Raw genomic sequence first — 19,945 nt, forward strand, 5'->3', positions numbered from 1 at the left:
TGGTGCTTGTGGTCCCTTGGGATCCACCCTGGGCCCAGGCGGGGCCTCTGCCAGTGGGGACAGGACTAGAGCGGTCCCGGTTGATGGGTTGGTGCGTCCTGGTTTTGCTGTGTGTGTCCAGAGCTCCTGGCGTCCACAGCCCATGGTGCTTGCTCTGCATCCCAGTCTCCATCTGTGGACAGTCTGAGCAGGCAGTGATGGCGGGGCGGGGAGGGGGGGTGGGGGGGAGTGGTAGGGAGGAGGAGCCACATGGCTTATGTGATGTAAGGGCCGAGGATGTGGGAGCGTGAAGCTCAGAGGCCGACCTGTGCATGGCACCAGGTGTTCTGCGTTCTGAGCCGGTGTCCTTCCTGGAGAACGGGGACACGGCTAGCTGCCCACTGAAGTGAGCATGGCATTCACCTCCTGCAGCCTTGGTGGCAGGGTGGGTACAGCTGTCCTGGGCTCACAGGGCGGTCATACAGGTGGGGGGCCTGGGGATCGGCCGGCCCTGGGCTCCCAGGGCGGTCTTACAGGTGGGGGGCCTGGGGAACGGCCGGCCCTGGGCTCCCAGGGTGGTCATACAGGTGGAGGGGTGGTGTCAAGTGCTTTACTAGCATGCATTGCTCCATCCCAAGCTCTACGAGCATGCATTGCTCCATCCCGAGCTTTGCCTGGGTGCGATTGCTCGCTCCAGAGCTGCGCTGCTGGCCGTTGGCCGGGCTCAGGAGCGCCGGCCTCGGCCGGGCAACCGCTGAGGCTCCCACAGGCGCCCCCACGCCCTGACCACTTCAGGAGATGACGGAGCAGACGAGCCTGCGTGCGCCTGGCCGGGCGCCGTGGCTCTGGGCACCTTGTGGTGGAGGAGCGCACGGTTCTCCCTCATGACCGTGACCGGGATTTGCGTGACCAGGTGTGTGTGTGTCCCATGGCACATCCCGAGCCTGGAAACGAGATTCCTAAGTTCAGGGTACGGCGTGGACCGAGGAGCGCTGCTGCACCGCCTCTTATCGCAGAGAAGCCGCCAGGCGGCCCCTCCTTTGTGTGTGCGTGCTTTTCTTTGGTGAGGGGAAGCTTTGAGTTTTAGGGGTGTCCGGTCATCACTGTGTCAGAAGCAGACACTCTTTCTGTGGGGGGCCAGGTGTGAGAGGTACAAAACCCTGGGGTCACGCAGAAGGAAGTGAATGTCCAGGGGCGGCCATACTTTCTCTGCCACCTCTGTTCAAGTCTGGCCATCAGACCCCTAAAGAAGCGATAGATGCGCAAATGAGTGCACAAAGCATTGTGTTAGTAAAACTTTATTAATAAACCAGGAAATGTTCCACAGGATAAGTCTGCTTGTCCGCATGGTGTCCTGTTTGAACATCATTAGCGAGAGGTTAGAAGAGGTGTTTGTGCATCACCGTGTCTGTGCCTACCTCCAACTGTGTGCATGGAAAATGCTTGTCTGTTTAATAATCAAACCACGTTCTGTATCACATTGAATCGGAAGGGAATTGACTTATACGGTAAAGGAAATTGATGCAAGAGTTCCTGACTCAATTATGTCACAATGTGCCCGCCGTGGGCTGGGGACAGGGCTGTGGCTGGGTCGGTGCTGGGGACAGGGCAGTGGCTGGGTCGGTTTCAAGGAGAGGGGCTGTGGAGTTCCTGCAGAGCCCTGATCACCAAAATCCACAGCACCAAAAAGCAGAGCCCAGATTAGCAAACATCACGGCACCAAAGTCCCAGGCCCTGGGCCCTGTGTACCCTCTGTGTCTGGAACCAGTGACAGGTTGATACCTTGGACTAGAATATAATGGCTGGTCCCTGGACATTTATCACTGTGTTGAAAACCTGAAGAATAGCCCCAGAATTAGACACAGAGAAAGCAGCCATTAAGACTCGGCCTCCTGGGAGGCCAGAGGCTGCCTCCTGGAGTCTGGGTGTGTGTTCTCTGGGGTCCCTTTGTCTGGGCTGGGACTCCTCCCTGGGCTTCTTACTCTGTCTCCTGCTGAATAATTCAGCTTCCAGTTGCCATGCCAACAGGACATCACTTCATCCCAAAGTACATGTGGTGTTTTCACGGCATCCTGTTTTTCCATTTCCAGTTTCTTGGTATACACCTGCTGATGTTCTTGTTCTGAAGTGTCCGCTGCCTCCCTGGCAGTGTCTGGTGCTTGGTCTGGGTATCACCTGAGGTCAGGTTAGCTTTGATGGCAGAGGCGTGGGGTGCTTCTTACCCTGGATGGGCAGAGTGGACACCAGAGCCGTGCTCACACAGCAAGCGCGTCCCGGGATCTGCACAGGTGACCGTGCAGCCTCCGTCCTGCCCACAGTCTGGGAAGGACATTAGAAACAAGGCCAGCTGTCATTTTCAAAAAATTATTTTTGGCAGGGTCTCGCTCTGTAGCCCAGAATGGCCTTGAAACTCACCATCCTTTGAATGCTGGAATTGGATTACAGGTATGCACAACCATGCTGGGCTGTCACTTTTATTTCCGTTGGTCATGGCGCTTGAACTCTGGGCCTGAGCGCTGTCCCTCAGCTCTTCAGCTCAAGGTGAGCACCCTATCACTTGAGCCACAGCGCCACTTCCAGCTTTTTTCTGCTTATGTGGTGCTGAGGAATTGAACCCAGGGTCTCATGCATGCAAGGCAAGCGCTCTACCACTGAGGCAATTTCCCAGCTCCCTGCGCTGTCACTTTTACATGCTGACTATTGGCTATGATCTGAGACAACCCATCTTCATTTACGTAATCCACTCAGTGACCCATGACCTGGGGGTGCCATCACCTCCCGTGGAGACATGAGAAAAGTGATTATTAGGGAGAAGTTGAAGCACCTTGTCAGGGCTGTGGAGAAGAGAAGCCAGCTGAGGATGGGGGCAGGCGCAGAGGGCAGAGACAGCGGTGGGCGAGGCATCCTGGACACTGAGTCTTCCACTTCCCTCAGCCCTGGCATTGCGTCTTCCTGGACACTGAGTCTTCCACTTCCCTCAGCCCTGGCATTGCGTCTTCCTGGACAATGAGTCTTCCACTTCCCTCAGCCCTGGCATTGCGTCTTCCTGGACACTGAGTCTTCCACTTCCCTCAGCCCTGGCATTGCGTCTTCCTGGACAATGAGTCTTCCACTTCCCTCAGCCCTGGCATTGCGTCTTCCTCCGTTGGGTTGACACCAGCGAGGTGCATTCCGCCCCCAGAGAGCACTGCAGGTGTCTAGAGCAAAGGACACTTGCACCTGTGTTAGGAGGGGAGAGAGGGTGATGGGAAGTGTCTGCTGCGGGCGGCGGGGAGGCCCTTAGAGAAAATGTGCAGGGCCTCCTGTGTGGACGGGCAGCTCGAGTCCCTGCCCCCACCCCAGCGGGGTGCTTGGGGCATCTCTGCTGTCTCCCTCGGGGTCTCCACTGGCTTAGGAAGCAGAGAAAGGCTGCATCTTCCCAGTGCCTGTGCCCCGGGCCAGGTTCCCGGTGAGTCTGAGAGGCTCTGGGCGTGGAGCGGGCTGCTCTGCCGCTCTGGGCATGCTCTGTCGTCTGCACAGGACCCTTGTGGGCATCAGAGGAGGCCACAGGTGGCCATTGCTGATCTGGAGGTCAGCCTCGTTCCCGGGCTGTTTGGTGGTGGGGCGGTTGGCGTGTTTTCCTGGGCACGGGGCCAGGCGCTCTGAGGGTGAACCAGCCTCCTCTCCATCCCCCTTGGGAGCCCTTTGTTCTGGGCACAGTGAGCAGCTGATTAAGGCTCAGTCGCCTCCTTCGGGAATTGGCACTTAGCATGTTAACACATTAGTGATGTGATCCTCAGCTTTTCTGTACGTTTTGTTCTGTAACCAGAAAGGACTGCCGGCGCTTGGGCTGTAGAACACCAGGTCCTGGAAAACACCGCGGCGCCCCGCCGTGCTTGCTCTAGACCTGTGGAATTTTCAGAGGATGCAAGATGTTCTTGGGGGCAGGATGTGAGCCTGGCCAGAGCTGCTGGAGGGAGCTGGGATCTGGCATGACAGGGCACAGGGCACAGCGGGGGTGTGTGTGTGTGCGCCTGTGTGTGTGCCTGTGTGTGTGCGTGCGTGCATGTGTGTGTGCGTGTGTGTACATGTGTGTACATGTGTGTGTGTGCGTGCGTGTGTGTGCATGTGTGTGCGCATGTGTGTGTGTCTGTGCGTGTGTGTGTGCGTGTGTGTCTGTGTGTGTGTGCATGTGTGTGTGTATGCATGTGTGTGTGTGCGCGCGTGCGTGCGTGCGTGCGTGCGTGTGTGTGTGTGTGTGTATGTGTGTGTGTGTGTGTATTGAAAACAATTTTTTTCCTAGGATCAGTAGAAGCAGGTGACGACTTGTCATTACTCAGATGGAAGTCAGTACTGTGCAAGGGTAGAAGCACCGTCTCGGGCCGCAGGCTGTGGGGCTGGACCTGGGCTGGGGCTGGGTCCTCGCTGCCCCCTCTCCCTCACCCTCACCACCCGTGGTGAGGGGGGCAAACTCACGCTGCGGACTTGAACCGCTGGACCTCCGTCCCACGGAGGAGACGTGAGGCCATGGCGGTTGCCTGACCCGGCTGTCTGGGGCAGAGACACAGCCTCCTCTGCCGCCGAGGCTGGGCAGCACCAGCCCGGGAACGGAAGAGGCCTCTTTGCAGGGGTCTTTTCTTACCCACTTGCAACTTTATCATCAGTTGAGTGGCAAAGATGGGAACTTAGAGGAAATGGTGGCAGCAGCAATGGAAACAGCGGCTGAGAAATTCCAGAGCAAAACCACAATGGAGGGGAGGGGACGAGGGGAGGGCTGTGCAGAGCTGAGGATGGGGAGGGGAGGGGAGGGGACGAGGGGAGGGCTGTGCAGGGCTGAGGATGGGGAGGGGAGGGGGCGTGGTGAGGGGTGCACAGGGCTGAGGATGGGGAGGGGAGGGGAGGGGATGAGGTGAGGGGTGCACAGGGCTGAGGATGGGGAGGGGAGGGGAGAGGACGAGGGGAGGGCTGTGCAGGGCTGAGGATGGGGAGGGGAGGGGAGGGGGCGTGGTGAGGGGTGCACAGAGCTGAGGGTGGGGAGGGCGGGGGAGGGGAGGGGGCGTGGTGAGGGGTGCACAGGGCTGAGGATGGGGAGGGGAGGGGAGGGGATGAGGTGAGGGGTGCACAGGGCTGAGGATGGGGAGGGGAGGGGAGAGGACGAGGGGAGGGCTGTGCAGGGCTGAGGATGGGGAGGGGAGGGGAGGGGGCGTGGTGAGATTTGCACAGAGCTGAGGGTGGGGAGGGGAGGAGGGGATACAACAGAGGGGACCCCAGCCCCTGAGGACAGATGGGAACCCTGCTCCTGTTGGGTCCTGGGAGGCGCTGGGGCGGAGGCGTTGGTGCCCACCTTCAGTCCTTGCCACAGACCCGCGGGCAGGGCCTCACCACTGCCCCGAGGCGGAGGGAGGCGGGGCTGCTTCCAGCCCCAGCGCAGCGGCCTTTGGAGGAGGAGGTCTCGTCTCGTGGTGGCCGCGGCGCTGGCGCCTCCCCGTGGCACCGAGGGGGCGGGCGTCCTGCCCAGGAGCAGCGCCCTCAGCACGGCTCGCCCGCTGTGTCTGCCCCGGCTTCCGCCCTCGCCCCGGCCCGTGCCTGCCCCTCGGACCCGGGCCTCGGAGCCCAGCGAGTCCTAATGAGCAGGCCAAGTGTGCTGGCAGAATCTCATTACGGGCTGAACTTTCCTGGAATGGAGGGGGAGGCATCTTGATCTGCCCAGAACTTTGCCCAGAATCTTCCTGGGTTTGGAAGCGGCTGCCCGTGGCGGTGTCTCCGAGGTGACTGGCGGGCGCTCGGGGCCTGCGCTGGGAGACGGCGGGTGTGGGTGTGCGCCACGAGCCTTCAGTGCACCGCCCACTGCAGTTGTGTCTGCGCACCGACCTGTGAGATACACATGATTGGATCAAGACTTAATTTCCCACCTTACGTCACAGATCAGACATGATGCTGATGTTGCCAGAGGGGTCGGGGTGCGGGGGCGGGCAGATGTGTGTCTGAGAGGGGTGTGGTGTGCTGGGCCAGCTGGGGGGGGGCAGCTGGGGGCCCCAGGGAGCCCGGCCATGGGCTGGGTGGCCCCGTGTGGGCTCAGCCCAGGTCCTGGTGGTGATGGGAGCCGGCCGCAGATTCATCGCGGGCTTTCAGGAGGCCAGCCTGCCATGGGGCCGGACAAGGGATGGGATGGAAGTCAGGGCTTCCGGAAGCTCCCACAGCTGCCCGAGCAAGAGGCTGGGGTGCTGGAAGCGGGGGGGGTGGAGGGGTTGTGGGGCTAGCTGGGCCAGCAGTCACCCAGCCCACCTGGCCTTCTGCGGGGCCCCACGCTGGCCCCCTCATGGTTTCCTCGCCCTCCAGGCCTCATCCCAGGGTCCCGTAGGGAGGACTCCTGTCCCCCTTCCTTCTCCTGGGACGCCCTGTTCCCCAGCAGCCTGAGATGCGGGTGAGGGGCAGGGGCTGCCTGCCTGGTGGAGGATGGGCGTCACACCGCACCGCACAGCGCAGCACCGCACAGCACAGCGCCACGCAGCACGGCGCATCCAGACGCCGCCTCGCCGGGGAATCCCGGGATCCCCGTGACTCAGGCCGGCTGGGGCAGGGCTGACATTCTGGGAACCAGGCCTCCCAAAATAGCTGCAGCCTCTGTGGGCGCAGAACCGCTCACTGCCAGCATCCAGCCTCCGCCTCCTTTGGAAGGAGTAACTGCTCAGCCCTGCTCTGCGCTGAGCCGGAGGCAGCCTCCATCATGCCCTGGTGGCCTCCGGGATGGTGCACAGTGGGTTGTGCGCTGGGGGGGGGAGGGGGAGGGGGGACCATGGCCTCTCATGGGAGTCAGAGCTTGGGCAGCCAGGCCTGCACCTCCCCTGATTCCCTGTCGTCCTGAGCCACACCCACTGGCTCTCCCTATCCTGGGACTCACCTGGGCCCTCCTGCTCGGCTTGTCCTATGGGAAGGGCAGCCGGGAGGGCCGGGGCCATGCAGGGCTGAGAAACCGCCGTGCCAGAGGTTGTGGCTGGGCCCCAAGCCCTGCGTATCTCGTTGGATCTTCACCCTGAGCCAGAGACCCGGCACCCTAGCTGGCTGTTCACAAGAGAAGGCTGATGTGCAGGGAGGGACGGCTTGTCCACACCCCAGAGTGGGACTGACTCACCTCCGCGGCGGCTTTGGCCAGCACCCTTGCTGCACAGGGCACTGGGAAGGAGGGCGGACGGAATCCGCACCCTCTCTCCCAGCTGTCTGGAGTTACGGTGCAGTGCTGTTATCTCTGCGGCGCCTCAGTATAACAGAATGCCCTGCGCAGTCCTCCAGGCGGGTGGGACTTGGTATCCACCCAGCCCCTGGTGGCTACAGTTTCATTCTCTAGTTCCTGGGGTCTCCGATGTTTCAGCTCCATATCTGAGTGACAGCATGCGATTGTCCTTCTCTGTCCACCTTATTCACATAACAGGGCAGCCTCTAGATCCAGCCACATTGCTACAAGTGACTGGATTCCATCCTTTTGTTCTGGCGGGACAGTATTTCACTGGAGATACTGGTGTGTGGCGTGTGTCTGTCCCTCACCAGCGTGTGCTTCGGATGAATCCTTCTCTTGGTGATCACCAGGCATCCCTGTGACCTGCTGCCTTGCCTTCCCAGTTGCTGCTCTGTGACCTTGTCAGGAAACTCTAAACCATTCCCCAGCGTGGCTGCACTAACTGATGGCCGTGTACACCTGCCCCGCAGCCTCCCTAGCATTTGTGATTGGTTCCTTTTTGATGATAATCATTCTGACTGGTGGCATGATTTCTTAAATTGCTTGTTTTTTAGTTCCTTATCTGTTCTAGGCACCAAGTCTTCATGGGATGAAAAGTTAGCAGACTCTTTCCCCATCTTCTAGGATGGATTGTCTCCTCTGCTTCTGAGTTTGATGAAATCAGTTTTCTTTGGTTGGTTGTGCTATGTAATATGCTTGTCCAAGAACCCCCTTCTCAGACCTAGTGTTTTCTTTAGATTGTCTTCCAGTGTTTCATAATTGGGGTTTTGTGTATTTAGAATGCAAGTGAATTTTGGTGTGTGATGGGAGGCCAGTCAGGCTTCACCTGTCCATGCATGGACGTCCATGTTTCCTACACCCTTTACTGACGGCTCTTACGTCTGTTCTTGGCACCTCTGGTCCCTGTTTATCAACTGTTCTATTGTCAACTGTCTTGATCTGGACATCTTGCTTCCCTTGCTTGGCAAGGTCTGTGGTCACAAGGTCTGTGTATGACCAGAAGGTGGTTTCTGCAGCCATGCTGAGTCTTGGGAGTCATATGGGGACATGAGCTCCGTGTTCCTGGTCTTCCACGCTCAGGTGAGGGGACAGCACCTGTACCGATTCTGTGCTCCCGCTTTATTCCCAGTGAAAAGACCAGTCGTGGGAAAGGGCAGAGGAAGGTGGCCCTGGGAAGAGGACATGTCAGCCCATCTCCAGCTCTCTGTGGGTGCAGACCTGGGGCTCAGGTTTAGAGACAAAGCACTGAGGGTTGGGTGAAAGGTGTGCACAGTGAACAAACAGTCCCCTTCACGGGCTGGGCTCCGCCTGGTGACAGCGATCTTGAAACGTGTTATCCGTCAGCACTGGCCGTGGCGTTCACTGTGATTGCAGAGGGGCAGCCTGAGATGGTGGCTGAGAGCAGAGTCTCACCTTTATTCTTAAGGCAGTGGTTTCAGCAAAACCTGTTGGTACGTTTGACAACGCGCATATGAGTGTCTAAGGGAGGAGAGTGTGTGTCTGACAGAGCAGGGTGTGAGTGTCTGAGGGAGGAGGGTGTGAGTCTGATGCTCGCGTCCGAGTCCCCGGCTGTTCTGGGGCTCGGGCCAGCGCAGAGCTGCAGGCAGGATGGACGTGGTTGCCCTGTTGTCTGAAGGTTGGAAGGGACCTGGGCTCTGTGCACCAGGGAGACCCCAGTGCTGGTGGTGATGATGACAGTGATGGTGACAAAGACAATGGTGATTCTGAGGATGCCCACGATGCTGATGCCGCACCGATGCCAGTGCCAGACCCCTTCCCACACTTGCCATCCCGAGCCCCGCTGGCCAGGGCGGGGCTCACCCGGAACTGCGCCTCCGATTCCTTTGGCTGCTTGACCTGGGCCGTGTTTGTCCTGGTCTGACACATGCAGACTCTCTCTGCAGGGTCAGGTATATGTAGAGGTGAACTCATCCCCCGGGGGACTCCAGAGAGGAGCCTCCCCCCAGGCTTGTATCTGGAATGGAGAATACATGCTGGTATTTTTGAATGCCGCCGTATGTCTCCAGATACTAGTGGGGAGCCTAGTGATGGCGTCGGCCGCGGTGGAGAGGGGAACACGGTGGCGGCCGCACAGGCGCTGGTCGCTATGGCCTGAAGGCTTTGTCCTGTGCACCAGCACCTCAGCTTTCGCTGCCCTGGAGCCAGGACCAGCCCTGTGGCTTCACAAGAGCTGGCCAGGTGCCCTGGTGCCGTCCACGCCGTACCGGTGTGGCGGCCACTGGCAGCAGGAGAGGTGGGGCCTGGTGCAGTGAGGGGTGAGGGACTGGCAGGGCAGCCCAGCCCCCAGCCCCAACTTCCATCCCCCCCATCCCCAGCCCTCATTCCTAGCCCAGCCCCATCCACAGCCCCAGCCCATCCCCAGACCCCAGCCCCAACCCCCAGCCTCAGCCCCCATCCCCCATCCACAGCCCCAGCCCATCCCCAGACCCCAGCCCAGCCACAGGCCCTAGGCTCAGGCCCGGGCCCCAGCCCCAGCCCCAGCCTAGCCCTAGCCCCAACCCTAGCTCCAGCCTAGCCTAACCCAGCCCACCCTCAGACCCTAGCCCACCCCCAGCCCCAGGCCCCAGCCCAGACCAGCCTCAGCCCAGTCTCAGGCCCCAGACCATCTCCAGGCCCCAGCCCAGCCCTAAGTCCCAGCCCAGCCCTAGGTCCCAGCCCAGCCCCAGGCCCCAGCCCAGCCCCAGGCCCCAGCCCCAGTCCCTAGCCTAGCCCCAGCCCCAGCCCCAGCCCCAGCCCAGCTCCAGCCCAGTCCCAGGCTCCAGCCCATCCCCAGGCCGTCTCTTCCCTAGGCCCCAGCCCAGCCCCAGCCCCAGTCCCTGGCCCAGCCCCAGCCCCTGCCCCAGCCCCAGTCCCAGGCTCCAGCCCATCTCTTCCCCAGGCCCCAGCCCCAGTCCCTAGCCCAGCCCCAGCCCAGCTCCAGCCCAATCCCAGGCTCCAGCCCATCCCCAGGCCTGTCTCTTCCCAGGCCCCAGCCCAGCCCCAGGCCCGAGCTGTTGCACTCTTTCCGGTGGACTCGTGTCTTGGCCTGGACGTGGGCGTGGCGGGTGGCCGTGTGCACGTGGGGGTGGGCTCTTGATGGCAGGCGACCCGCACGGAGGTGCCTGGTGCATAGTAAGCACCGCACCTATGCAGGAAGGAGCCTCCTCCACCCAGAGAACAAAGACCTCGGTAGAAAAGCGTGCGTGAAGGCACGCAACCTGACATCCAGGAAGGTTTTTGCAAAGACCTGACGTTCTTAGAGGCAGCCTGGAGATGGTGATGATGGCGATTTCTTGAGACTTTAATAAATTCCAAGAAAATGTCATTATAAAACACCTCCGTGCCCAGCCGCTTCCCACAACTCTATGACAACGTGTGGTTTAGCCCTCAGTGTGTCTAAGCTGCTCAGAGAAGCTAAGTAACCTGCCTGAGGACACACAGCTAGAAAATGTCATCTCAGACTCTGGTATCAAGAATCTGGCCTCCTCCACTGTGGCCGCCCCTCCTTCCTGGCCAGGGCGCCCTGGATCGCCCCAGGGAAGCCTGCTTCAGGACAGGCTGCAAGGAAGCCTCACCTTCCTGAGATAAACACGGACTACAGCAGCCGGGACGGGCTAGGAGCCTCCCCTGCCGCGCATGCCCACAGGATCCCGTCCACTCCCACGGCCCAGGTTCAACTCCAGCGACTCCTCACAGCTGTGCTCACAGCGCTCCTGCCCCAGACACCCCACCCCCGGGGCCTTATGTCCAGCCGCCATCTCAAAGGGCCCAGTCAGCCAGGGCTCTGCCGGGCCCTGGCCTCAGCTTCTGCTTCCACGGAGCCCCCTGCACCCACGCTCTCTCACTCAGGTGTGCCTGCCCGGCTCCCTGGCACTGGCTGCCTCCCCTCTGTGTGGTGAGCCGCTGGCTGCGGGCAGGCTGCCGATGCAGGGAAACCTGTCTGGGTGACTGAGAGGCCCTGGGGCCTGGCTGGGTGTTGGATCTGTGCTGAGGAGCTGGCTCAGGATGCACAGAGGGCTCAGGATGCACAGAGAACTCAGGCCAGGAGTCGCGGGGTGGGGGGGGGGGTGAGGAGGGGAAAGGGAGGGGGAGGGGGGACGGGAGAGGGGGAAGGATGGGCGGAGAGGGCAGGTTCAAGTCTCAAGGGACGCAGAGTCAAGAGATGCCACCATCACCCACAGACCCCAAAGACTAAGCAGGGAGGAGCCGACAGCACATCACCCGCGCCCAGCCTGGCTGGGGCGGGCTGCCTCACGCCCCGGGCTTTGTGCAGGGACAGGGTTCCAGGAGATAAGGTGCAGGCTAGGCGGAGCAGCAAGCCCCAAAAGGGGCTGTTCAGTGCTCTGCCTTCGCCTCGCTGGAGCGGGTACGCTCTGGAAGTGGGAAGGACTGTGGCGCCGATCCAAGGATAGCATTATTTTAGTCACAAAAATAATTGGAGCTTGGCATTAGTTGTGCTTAATGATGCTTCCCTGGCTTGACAAGCTCTGTGTGTGTCTGTGTGTCTGTGTGTCTCTGTGTGTGTGTGTGTATTTTTCAGCTCTTGTGGGTTTTTAAATTTCTGCTTTCTTTGACCGTATTCTCCAACTCCCCAAGTAAAAAAAAAATCACTTGAAAAATAGTGATTTGTCTCTTCCAGGGCCTGCTCAGTCTGGCTGGTGGCAGAGAGAGAGAGAGAGAGAGGGAGGGGGGAGAGGGTGGGCGGTGGGCGGGCTCTGCTCCCTTCCCTTAGATACGCAAGCTGGGAGATCCCGGCTTTTATTCATGGCTGGCACCACGTGCCGGGAGGGGGGGGGCGCCTCCCCACCCTTGGCAGCCAGGCGGGAAGCCACACTTCCAGGCTGTCTCCGCCTCGCCCGCCCTCGCCTGCGGCCGGCACAGAGCAGCCCTGAGCGGCCGGCACCTGGGGCAGCTCCGTGCTCTGTGCTCCGCCCGCCGGCCCCTCAGCGCACAGCATTGCGCCGCGTGGACAGGCCGGGCCGGGCCGGGCGAGGCGCGGAAGATGAAGACCTGTGCGGCCGCAGCCGGGTGGAGGACTGGCCCGGCGCTGGCCCGGTGACGGCGGCGCTCGCTCCCCCGCGGGAGGCTGACGATCCCACCGGCCAGGGACCCCTGCCCTCCCCGGCCTGTCTCCTGGGGACGGGTGGCGGCCACCTCCCGCCCTGCCCCACGCGGAGTGGACGCTGCCAGCAGCCGCGCCATGGTGCAGAATTTAATTGTGGTGTTTTTCCGCAGACGGCTGAGCCAGAGACCTGCCGTGGAGGAGCTGGAGAGGAGAAACATCCTGAAACGTGAGTGGGGCTCCCCACACGCACGCACTGCACACGCGCGCGCGCACACACACACACACGCACGCAGGCACGCGCACGTGTGCTTGGCAGCTGTGAAGGCGGCTGTCCAGGCAGCAGGTAGCCCTCAAGGATGGAGGGATGGAGCCGTCCCTTCTCAGGGAAAGTCGCTCTCCTCCTAGCAAGCCTGAAGAGATGAACCTGGGGGAGTCGGTGGCAGCCTGGGGCTCCCAGGGCAGGGAGCCAGTCCCTTCTGGGTGTCAGGTCCGGGCTGCCCGGGCTGGAGATGTGCTTCCTGAGGCAGCCAAGGCTGGGGCAGAAACCCCCAGGGCTGGATGGGGGTCTTGGTTGTCCCTAGGAAGGCGCGGGAGGAGCGGGAGGGAGGGCTTGCTCTGGCTCAGCGCCTGGAGATCCAGGCCCCTGTGGACTCCACGGCTGAGGGCCCACTGCTAGGTAACAGCCTGTGCGCAAACCCGCCTGCAGCCCTTCCATTAGCCACGGAGGACGGGGGGGGGAGCCGCAGAGACCCCTTCAAAAGCGATCTTTAGGTAGTTCTTCACCTGTTTGTTTTAATATTTTCCATAAGCAAAGCTTCTGTGGCTCACACCTGTCATTCTAGCTACAGAGGAGGAGGCTGTGATCTGAGGATCGCAGTTGGAAGCCAGCCTGGGCAGGAACGTCCGTGAGACTCTTCTTATGAGCCAGCAGAAAGCTGAAAGTGGAGGTGCGGCTCAAGTGGGAGAGCACCACTCTTTAGCAAAAGAGCTAAGGGACAGGCCCTGAGTTTGAGCTCCAGTATCAACAGCATGACTTTTAAAGTTGTTCCGCTTCTTTCTATGATGAAGGCTGCCGAGATCTTCGGGGTTTTGCTTTATGTGTGTAAGCCTCTTTCCACGAGGTTGTAGCTATACCAGGGCTGTGTGGATACCATTAGAAAACAGACAAGCCCTGAGCTGGGTTCTAGTTAACCCCCCCTTCCTCTCCTCCCTGCCTTCAGACCCCACCCCCACCCCCAGTGCTCTCTGTGCATCCCAGCGTGGAAAATATTTAGCCCTAAAAATGACAAATACAACATGGTGAGTGTTGTGTTCACAGGCTGTGTGTGAGGGTTTAAGGCAAACCTCCGGCTAATAACCTGCTCAGCCAAGCTGCTGGTTACCAAGTGGTTGAATTTTTAAATTACAAAGCCACGTACAGAAAATTAAATCTTAGCAGCACTGATGGCATTTCAGAGCCGCGGTCTAGACCCAGAGTGAGGCATTGCACCGCCTTTGGGGACCTGGTGCTCCGAGAACCAGCTGGCTGCACGAAACGCCCGCCCGGGCGTTAACCGGGAACAGCTCTGGTCTCCCCTCCAGTCCCGCAGCCGGCCCCTCCCACCTGCCAGGGCTGCTCATTGTGTTCATCCTTGCAAATAAGTATCCACGCCTTAAAAACAGCACTGTCTAGGAGCGAGCTAGAAGCGAGTGCACTCACCTTCAGCATGCGAGAGGAGAAGGGCTCTGCTCTGCGTGGCCACGGGCATCCACCGCCACCATCCTTGTTTCGGAGCCCTCCTCGGGGGCCCTGGGTGGGTGGACGCGACGGCCCAGGTTTCGCTGTGCGGCCTGGGGTGGGTGCTTCACTTGTTCTGTGCAGAGGAGGACAGGGTAGCCATATGTGACCCAGACCCTTGACACACGGATGTCAGACCTTCGCACTACGGTTTGGTGTGTAATCAAATCCTCGAATAGCATCGCGTGGTGTTCTCTTCCCTTCACGTTGGACCCGTGACTGAGTGCAGTCACGTTGAGAGGCTCTGAGCACTGCCTGTGCACTCGTGGGCACAGTGGCACCTTTCTGTGGTGCTAATAATAGCAGTTCCTCAATAGGCCCAGTCTGTGCCAGTGTGCTACCCCGCTCAGTACGCGTCCCCATTTACTCCTTATGACAAACCCGTGAGGCTGGCACCACAGCTCCAAGTTGACTAGTGGGGCAGGCAGGTCTCCAGGGAGGAACAGGACATCTTCACAAATGGCAGTTGGCATGAGGAAAGGCTGGAGCTCTGCCTGGCTCCATCGCCAGCCTTACATGCAGCCACGCGCTCTGGGGACCGGGGCTATTTGCAGTCTCTGCATCTAGCAGTTCTTGTTAGGGAGCCCTGCTCGGTGGAAGGCACGGGGTTTGCTGGGGAGGGGAATGAGGGCCACAGACATATCGCTGAGGGCCGTGCAGAGGGAGAGGTCTTGGGCGGAGGCCCAGAGAGGACTTCTCAAGCAGGTGTGTTGACAGACCTTTGCAAAGATCAGCTTTCCAGCCCCTCTCGGGAGCTCGGATGCCTGGCTAACGATATTTTCAATTAGGAAAAAGAAAAGATGCATTTTCACTTGTTTTTCTCCCAGGGAGGCCTTGCTTGGGCTTTGTCTGTGGCCTATTTTAAAGAAATTTGAAGAATTACTTTCATATCATCACGTAAAGCCCCATGGCCAGCTTTATGCTTACATTCCCCCCCTCGATTGTATTGTTTCTAATGATAGCTTACAACTGTGGTTTGTTCCAGTTCGTCCATTGGCTTAAGAACTAAGCACATAGCATGATTTTATTTCCTTTCCTAAAATGTTTTAATCCAAGATGACTTTAAAAAAATACCGAAAAATCGATCTACTGTCATAGGAAGCATCTACATACCCAGTCTCCCAAATACAGGGAGATTTGAGACGTACTATTTAAAGGCAGATAATGTGAACAATCTCAACTGCAATAGTAAGATTCCCTTTCCAGAACCTGAGCTCTCTTTCTTAGGAATGGAGCGCTGCCCAGCCAGGGCCCAGGGGTTGGAATCGGGACAGCTCTTACCCTCACCTCCATACCCCAGGACGAGGCATGCCTGGGTTCCACATCTCGGTACTCTGCTCTAGCTTTAGTTTCCAACTGTAGGTGGTGAGCAGAGTTTTGAGGTTAATAGTCACAACTCACCAAGCAAAGCCAATTCAGTGATGGATCTGGGCTCCTTTACAAGGTGTAATCATAGAAAAAAATACTAGAGGCAGCTAGTTTAATGGATGTGTTTGAAACATACTTGAAAGTATAAATTCCAGAAAGCACGGGTTGCCTAGAGTCTGAAGGCCAGTCTCTCATATCCTGTGCAGATGACCTGAAAGTTGTGCACAGCTATAAAAAGAAGGGGGGGGGGACAGAAAACAAACCATTTGTATTCAACTGCGCACATGCACATCCATTCTGTGGATGTTTTGTGTGTCATTCTGCGCTCGTAGATGTGCAAATACTGTGACGTTTGGGTAAGACTTGGATGATGGAATGCTGGCCAGCAGGTGAGTGGCCCCAAGTTGGGTCCCCAGCACCGAATCAAAAGATGTTTGGATAGAATGGAGGCCAACAGACACACAGAGACAGAGACAAACAGCAGCAGTACCTGGAGCTGGTCCTTACGTAGCCCAGGGAGGGAGACCAGGCTGAGATGATTCTGTGTGGCTGTCAGGCCATGAGCTCCTGACCTGAGGGGAGACATGGAAAGACCAAGCACAAAAACTGTGACATGGAAAAGAGGTGTGAGCCACAGCCGTCCTTCTTCCCCTCCCTCTCTGCCAGGAGGAGGGAGACCCTGAGAACGCATCTCTCTATTTTACAAGGTCCAAACTGTCTCGTTTCCCCAATCTCTCACAGAAAGGAATGATCAGACAGAGCAGGAAGAAAGGCGAGAAATCAAGCAAAGACTAACAAGAAAGGTAAGCATGAAACATTTTATTTCATCATAAAAAGGCGACTAGAAGTCAGGTGGATTGTAGCAGTGGGGTGGGTAATACCGGCTGGGCCTGTGATTCTGATCAGGAATGATTTATTGGGCCACAGGGCATCAGTTAAGTTGGTCTACTTGATTTAAGTTGATAAAACTCCTCCCCCACCCCTCCCAAAAAGTGCCTTTGCCACATTCCAGCGTCAGGCGACGTTTTCATTTACTTGACAGTTTTCTTAATTTGCACAGGTCTAAGAAAACTCTCAGTGGTTTAGTTACTTCTTAGTTTTATCAATTTTATAGCATTGCTGTCATTATATGTGATTCAAATAGTTAAAATTCACTGTGCCCAATATAGATAACTCTAGATAACATCTTTAAAATCCTGATCGTTCCAGGTTCAAGTGTTTGTGTGTTTCCCTTTCTCCCCTGGGCCTCATGATAATTCTTGGTGCTTGAAGCTAAAATTCCCTCCTGAGCTTGGTGGGAAGTACTTTGTTAATTTTAAGAAGTCTGCATTTAATGGTACTTGAAATTGCCAACACCCTAAATTGCATTCTGAGCAGATCCACCAGCCATCCCTGGGTCCTGCATCCTGGTGGGTTAACCCTCTGGTGAAATGTGTGAGAGGAGGTGACTTGCAAATGTACTATTTAGTTCTGCACATTGGAGATTGTTTTAGTAAGGTTTCACAGTTCGTGTTGTTTATGGAGATAATGCTGTTTCTCTGGAGTACTTGAAGAAAGTCAGCTTGGCATTGATACCTACCTACAGTGATCTTTTATTTTTAGCTTAACCAGAGGCCCACTGTTGATGAACTAAGAGACAGAAAAATCCTGATACGTTTCAGCGATTATGTGGAAGTAGCAAAAGCCCAGGACTACGACAGGAGGGCAGACAAGCCCTGGACGCGGCTGTCGGCAGCAGATAAGGTACCGAGTGTCTGTGCTGGCTGGGGCGGGGTAAACAGGTGAGCCAGCAGCTACGGAAACCCAGGCTGTGGGTGGAGATACTGCATCCAGTGAGCAGAGGAAGGGATGGTGCTAAACACAGAAAACCAACCAGGACCACTGCCTCATCTCAAATGTCCAAAAGGTATAAACTGCTGAGAGCTGGCGGCTTTTACCTTAGTCAACCCTTGCTCCTCAGGAGGATCACAGTTTGAAGCCAGCCCGTGAAGAACAGTGTGTAAGACTCCATCTCCAATTAACCAACAAAAAGCTAGGTTGGAGGTGTTTCTCAAGTAGTAGAACACCAGCTATGAGCAAGCAAGCCAAGCAAGATTTAAGGCGAGTTCAAGCCCTGGAACTGACTTTTTTTTTTTGTTGGTTGTGGGGCTTGAACTCTGGGCCTGGGTGCTGTCCCTGAGCTCTTCAGCTCAAGGCTAGAGCCACAGCACCACTTGAGTTTTCTGGTGGTTAATTGGAGATAAGAGTCTCATGGATGTTCCTGCCCTGGCTGGCTTTGAACTGTGATCCTCAGATCTCAGCCTCCTGAGTAGCTAGGATGACAGGTGTAAACTAGGGAATGTTGGTGGTGTGGGGGATAATCAAAGGTAGGTTAGGCTGGCATAAAATCAGATGACAGATTTAAACAACTTGCAGTGAGGTCAAAGAGACAGAGTTCATTCTAGAGTCTTTCAGGAAGGTTCTCGACACTGTCTTGGAATGGTGAGGTTTGGGATGTCTCTGGGAGCCTCCGCAGCATGAGGAGGCAGGAGGAAGGCGGCGCGTCCCAGCAGCTCTGAACAGTACGGGCCAGTGCTGGTCCCCAGCAGGATTTAAAACCATGAGCACCCAATGCTCCCAAAGCTTCGAGGCTGTCAGAAAAGCATCACACGTCCTGTCAATGAGTCCGATCCTTGGCTTTCGTTCTGTATGCAGTGAATAGGTGCATGTTCAATGCTCGTAAGTCTTGCCTCAACTTGGAGAAATGCTGACATGTCCAGGTTGAACCAGTGCTTGTTTAATGCTGCTGTGTTCAGAGAGGAGAAGAGCACCTTTGGCATCCAATGTACTTGAATGTGGGACGAGTGCTCCCTCTGCAGGGGCTGGCTGGCGCTCCCCTCTCTCCTGGTCCTGGAGGGTTTATCATGGTCCATGAGGGTCGTGGGTGGGCAGGCCAGTGACCTGCGATGCCCACTTGCCCGTGTCATGACAACTAAAATACTACAATACTGTCCCAGTGGCACAGCACATAGCAGTTACTGAAGTGAGAACCACTTCTTCCTGGATTATCTGATTGCGGAGATGACAGTTCTCCAGAAGCTGGCCTTGATTCACTGCTTACTGTTCTTGCTTCATTAGTGCACAGGCTTAGGAGAGAAGGGCCTAGCAAATTAATTCACTAAATGGCTACATACAGATTGTTAGGACTATAAAGAAAGAAGCTGAGCCACTTGACGGTGGCTCACACCTGTAATCCTGGCTGCTCAGGAGGCTGAGATCTGAAGACTGAGGTTCAGAGCCAGACAGGGCAGGAAAATCCATGAGACTCTGATCTCCAGTTAACCATCAGAAAATCAGAAGTGGAGCTATGGCTCAAAGTGGTAGATGCTAGCCTTGAGCAAAAGAGTTCAAGGACAGCACCCATGAGTTTAAGCCCATGACAGACCAAAAAAAGAAAAGAAGGAAAAGAAAGAAAAACGAAAAGAAAGAAAAAGGCAGCTGAACAAACATGGTTTCTTTCATGAAAGAGTCAGCAAGTATGGTTAACCAACAAACCTGATAACTAGTTTCCTGTGTTAACTTTTGAACAACCTGAAAAGCAATGTCCTGCTTTTAATTCTAGGCAGCAATTCGTAAAGAATTAAATGAATACAAAAGTAATGAAATGGAGGTACATGCATCAAGCAAGCATTTGACAAGGTGAGATTTTTTTGTGTTTGTATGACTTTCATACTTAAAGAAACCACTCACCAGCCACAATGGACTTTGTATCCAGCTAAACACATTGAGCATCTCTGCAGAGAATTGTAGTGTATCTCAATTAAAAATTCCATCTGCTCCCATGTTTATTTTTTAATAAAGCATGATAAACCATGGTTTGTAGAATATTGGACAAGTCATCATTCAAGAAAGTCTCAAAAAATGAAAATTTCTGCACATTGAATTCATCTCTAATATTGTTTTCCAATTTTCAGAATTTACCATTTTACATATGAATTGCTGAGAAATGTTTTCCCATCTTCTATTCACCCTTTGTATCATATTTAAATTTATACTCCCATCTTTAATGATCGTTGACCCTCTCCCAAGGCCAAAAGACTGTTTCCTCTCCAGAAAATACCCAAGTGCCTCCCATGCACAGGCACCTCTGTAGGAGCTGGGAGTGTGCAAGGATGCCAGGGCTCCATGGGGGCCGGGCTCTGTGGGATTCTTTTCTCCTTGTAAATGTATTCGCGGGGGTGCTGTACCCAGGGTGCTGCTGAGCGCCTTGGTGTGGATGAGGGCAAGCCGAGTGTCCCGGTCTCTACCTGCCGTACTGATAGCACTCAGCAGCAGTTATTTTAGACTCCCACCACCTTTCCTTGATGGAGACACAGGGAGTGAGTGCGCGCGCGTGTGCACACACACACACACACACACACACTTGAGTTCAAGCCCTAGTACACACACACACACACACACACATACACACGAGTTCAAGCCCTAATACACACACACACACACACACCCTTTCTGTTTGTCACAAGTCATTCAATAAGAGGTGCTCTGTGCACTGCTTCCGCTA

At 56.6% G+C, this 19,945-nt stretch overlaps 1 protein-coding gene across 5 annotated transcripts in view; it reads left to right on the forward strand.

Annotated features, from left to right (window-relative positions):
- Positions 1-19,945, forward strand: part of Phactr3 (phosphatase and actin regulator 3) — a 123,922-nt gene that overhangs the window by 102,350 nt on the left and 1,627 nt on the right. For all 5 annotated transcript variants that reach the window (XM_069990092.1, XM_069990096.1, XM_069990095.1 and 2 more), the window contains exons 9-12: positions 12,428-12,483; positions 16,144-16,205; positions 17,005-17,145; positions 19,004-19,080. In XM_069990092.1, coding sequence (XP_069846193.1) covers positions 12,428-12,483; positions 16,144-16,205; positions 17,005-17,145; positions 19,004-19,080 — 336 coding nt within the window. The remainder of the gene's footprint in view (positions 1-12,427; positions 12,484-16,143; positions 16,206-17,004; positions 17,146-19,003; positions 19,081-19,945) is intronic.

Source organism: Dipodomys merriami, unplaced genomic scaffold (assembly GCF_024711535.1).
Source record: "Dipodomys merriami isolate MVZ:Mamm:240054 unplaced genomic scaffold, mDipMer1.0.p SCAF_39, whole genome shotgun sequence".
NCBI lineage: Eukaryota > Metazoa > Chordata > Mammalia > Rodentia > Heteromyidae > Dipodomys > Dipodomys merriami.